Source organism: Rana temporaria, chromosome 9, assembly GCF_905171775.1.
Source record: "Rana temporaria chromosome 9, aRanTem1.1, whole genome shotgun sequence".
NCBI classification, from domain to species: Eukaryota; Metazoa; Chordata; class Amphibia; order Anura; family Ranidae; genus Rana; species Rana temporaria.
Window position 1 is genome coordinate 184242494 of NC_053497.1, and position 3170 is coordinate 184245663.

Here is a 3170-nt window from a genome sequence, read left to right on the forward strand (position 1 = left end):
CTCCTCTGTACAGAGACTGATGTGATGTGGGGGGGGGGGACATTAGAGTGTAAGCTCCTCTGTACAGAGACTGATGTGATGTGGGGGGAGGGGACATTAGAGTGTAAGCTCCTCTGTACAGAGACTGATGTGACTGTGGGGGGGATGGGACATTAGAGTGTAAGCTCCTCTGGCTCAGTGAACTCTGTACAGCACTGCGGTATATGGCAGAGCTATATAAATGTTTTATACTTATGTGATTGTGGTGAGGACAATAAAGTGTTATTTAGAGGCGTAACTAGAACCTTCAGGGACACAATGCAAAAAAACATGAAGGGACCCCCCTCCCCCTCAACATCCGAACCTCCAGGCTTCCAGTTTCGGGAGGGTGTCCATGAACACTGATCATCAGTGCCGTCTATTAGTGCCCATCAGTGCAACCTATCATTGTCCATCAGTGCCGACTCAGCAGGACTCTGAGCTCAGGTTCGCAAAGGCCACACTTGCGACTGGGCCCTGGTGTGCCGTCACTTGTCTTGCTGGCCGCAGGGCTCTGAGCTGAGAGCGTCTCTCTCATACAGCCCGGAGCCTGCACTGACATTTCCCCTCCCCTCCTCCCTCACACAGATGGGAGAGGAGAGAGCCGATCTTCTCCTTCTCTTCCCGCTCCTCCCCTCCTGTGTGCACAGTGGGAAGTGTGAAGCCCAGCAGCTTAGCTTCATACTTCCTGTGGTGCACACAAGGGAGGAGAGGGGCGGGAGGTGAAGAAGCCGATTGGCTCTCTGCTCTCCCATCTGTGTGAGGGAGGAGGGGAGGGGGAATTCAGTGCAGGCTCCGGGCTGTATGAGAGAGACGCTCTCAGCTCAGAGCCCTGCGGCCAGCAAGACAAGTGACGGCACACCAGGGCCCAGTCGCAAATGTGTGGCCTTTGCGACCCCGGTGTAAGCTCCGCTGGTACATTTGAGCCATTCACCAACTTTTACATTAGACTTGCAGATTTCAAATCTCACTGAACTTACTCTCTCTTCCTACAGCTGTGATCACCTGATAGGACCAGAATGTGGACCTCTTCTAGACACATGTTCTGCACTCTGTCCGCATTCATGAGCCTTGCCGTCATTTTTTACACCTACCGTGTACAAATCAGACAGGAGAGTAGATCTCGGGTACTTCCCGTTGCCACAGACACCATCACACCACTGGATAATCGAACATTTATCATCTCTCCGTATTACGAGCCCAGGCTTGGCCAATCAGTCCGGGTCATCGCCATCCTCCATGTGTCTGTGCAAGAACTCTACTGTATCTTCCATTGTTCCTCCAATGAGAACGTCTTCCTCCGGGCACAGATCGATCTTCACAGCGACGGTTTCGGGTTCCCGTATGGGACGGCAGATCTTCTATGTGCAGAACCTTCCGGGTGCGATTACACTTATATGTCTTTCTCTTCAACTAATTCCACAAATACAAGTCAGGACCTCCTGTTTGAGGTCAGGAACCGTCCGCCGCAGCCGATCTCCGCCAATTTCACCGTCTGTCTTTCTACTTTGTATGGAAACTACAACAATGTCCTCCAGGTGATCCAGAGTATTGAGATGTACAAGATTCTGGGGGCCTCCAGAGTCACCATCTATAACACCAACTGTTCCCGGGATGTAGAGAAGGTCTTACGCCATTACGTTGATGAAGGAACTCTAGAGGTGGTGCCATGGCCAATAGACCGCCATCTTCGGACATCAAAAAAATGGCATTATTCCGAAGGACTCGCCGCCGAGATTGGATATTTTGGACAAACTGCAACCCTAAACGATTGTCTATACAGGAACATGTACAAAAGTAGGTTTGTTCTCCTCAATGACATTGATGAAATCCTTCTTCCGGTCAAGGACTGGGACTGGCCATCCCTGATGGAGGATCTTCAGAACAAACACCCAGATACAAGCGTCTTCCGCTTCCAGAGTCACGTCTTCCCCACTTCGGTCAACAATTCTGGATTTGGCACGTGGTCCCATGTTCCCGGGGTCAATGTTCTCACTCACCTTCTTCGACGCCCCAACAATAACTTTACTGCCCCCAAAATGATCCTGAACCCCCGAGACGTATTTCAGACCTCCATCCACAATACTCTGAAACACACAAGAAATTCCACCGTTTTAGGACAAGATACGACCATGCTCTTCCACTGTAAACAGATGAGAAACGTCGACGTCAACGACCTCCTTCCAGATGATAGAATAATGAGATACAATCTGTCCTTAGTGCCCAACGTAGATAAGGTGATCCAGAGGCTTTTCCCTCAGCAATAGCCCTCCCCCGACCCTCTATATATTCTGTATAGGGTGACCATACTGGCCCCTATTTCCCGGTACCGACCTGTATTTCCCGGCACAGTCCCGTATTTCCCGGCACAGTCCCGTATATCCCGGGACAGTCCCGTATTTCCCGTGACAGGCCTGTATTTCCCGGCACAGTCCCGTATATCCCGGGACAGTCCCGTATATCCTGGGACAGTCCCGTATATCCCGGGACAGGCCCGTATTTCCCGTGACAGGCCCGTATTTCCCGGCACAGGCCCGTATTTCCCGATACAGGCCCGTATTTCCCAGGACAGTCCCGTATTTTCCGGCACAGGCCCGTATTTCCCGGCACAGGCCCGTATTTCCCGGGACAGTCCCGTATTTCCCGGGACAGTCCCGTATTTCCCGGCACAGGCCAGTATTTCCCGGCACAGGCCCGTATTTCCCGGGACAGTCCCGTATTTCGCGGGACAGGCCCATATTTCCCGAGACAGGCCCATATTTCTCGGGACAGGCCCGTATTTCCCGGGACAGGCCTGTATTTCCCGGGACAGTCCCGTATTTCGCGGGACAGGCCCATATTTCCCGAGACAGGCCCATATTTCTCGGGACAGGCCCGTATTTCCCGGGACAGGCCTGTATTTCCCGGGACAGTGCTGCATTTTGCAGGTCAGTCCCGGGTCTCGGGCACCTTCAATCCAGGACAATACAGTGTCCCCCCCCCCCCCCCCCAGGGGATGCCCTCCAAAAAAGGCCGCCACTTTGCTGCTTTACTCACTGGCAGTACTTGTCCTAGCTGGGAATGTCTGGAGAGGCACAATCTCCGCCCCCTGCTTGTGATTGGAGAAATCTTAAATACCGCCCCGGCTGTGCTGTGAATCGTTAAAGCACAAG

The 3170-nt window shown here is 52.7% G+C and overlaps 1 protein-coding gene across 1 annotated transcript; it reads left to right on the forward strand.

Annotated features, from left to right (window-relative positions):
• Positions 1 to 977: 977 nt before the first annotated feature.
• LOC120914508 (beta-1,4-galactosyltransferase galt-1-like) lies at positions 978 to 2965 on the forward strand. Its single transcript, XM_040325184.1, has one exon. It carries the CDS (start codon positions 1038 to 1040, stop codon positions 2283 to 2285), a length of 1248 nt encoding a protein of 415 aa, XP_040181118.1. The 5' UTR covers positions 978 to 1037; the 3' UTR covers positions 2286 to 2965.
• The last annotated feature ends 205 nt before the right edge of the window (positions 2966 to 3170 follow it).

Coding starts and splice junctions, on each gene's coding strand:
- LOC120914508 (XM_040325184.1), top strand. CDS start 1,038: ATGTGGACCTCTTCTAGACACATGTTCTGCACTCTGTCCGCATTCATG.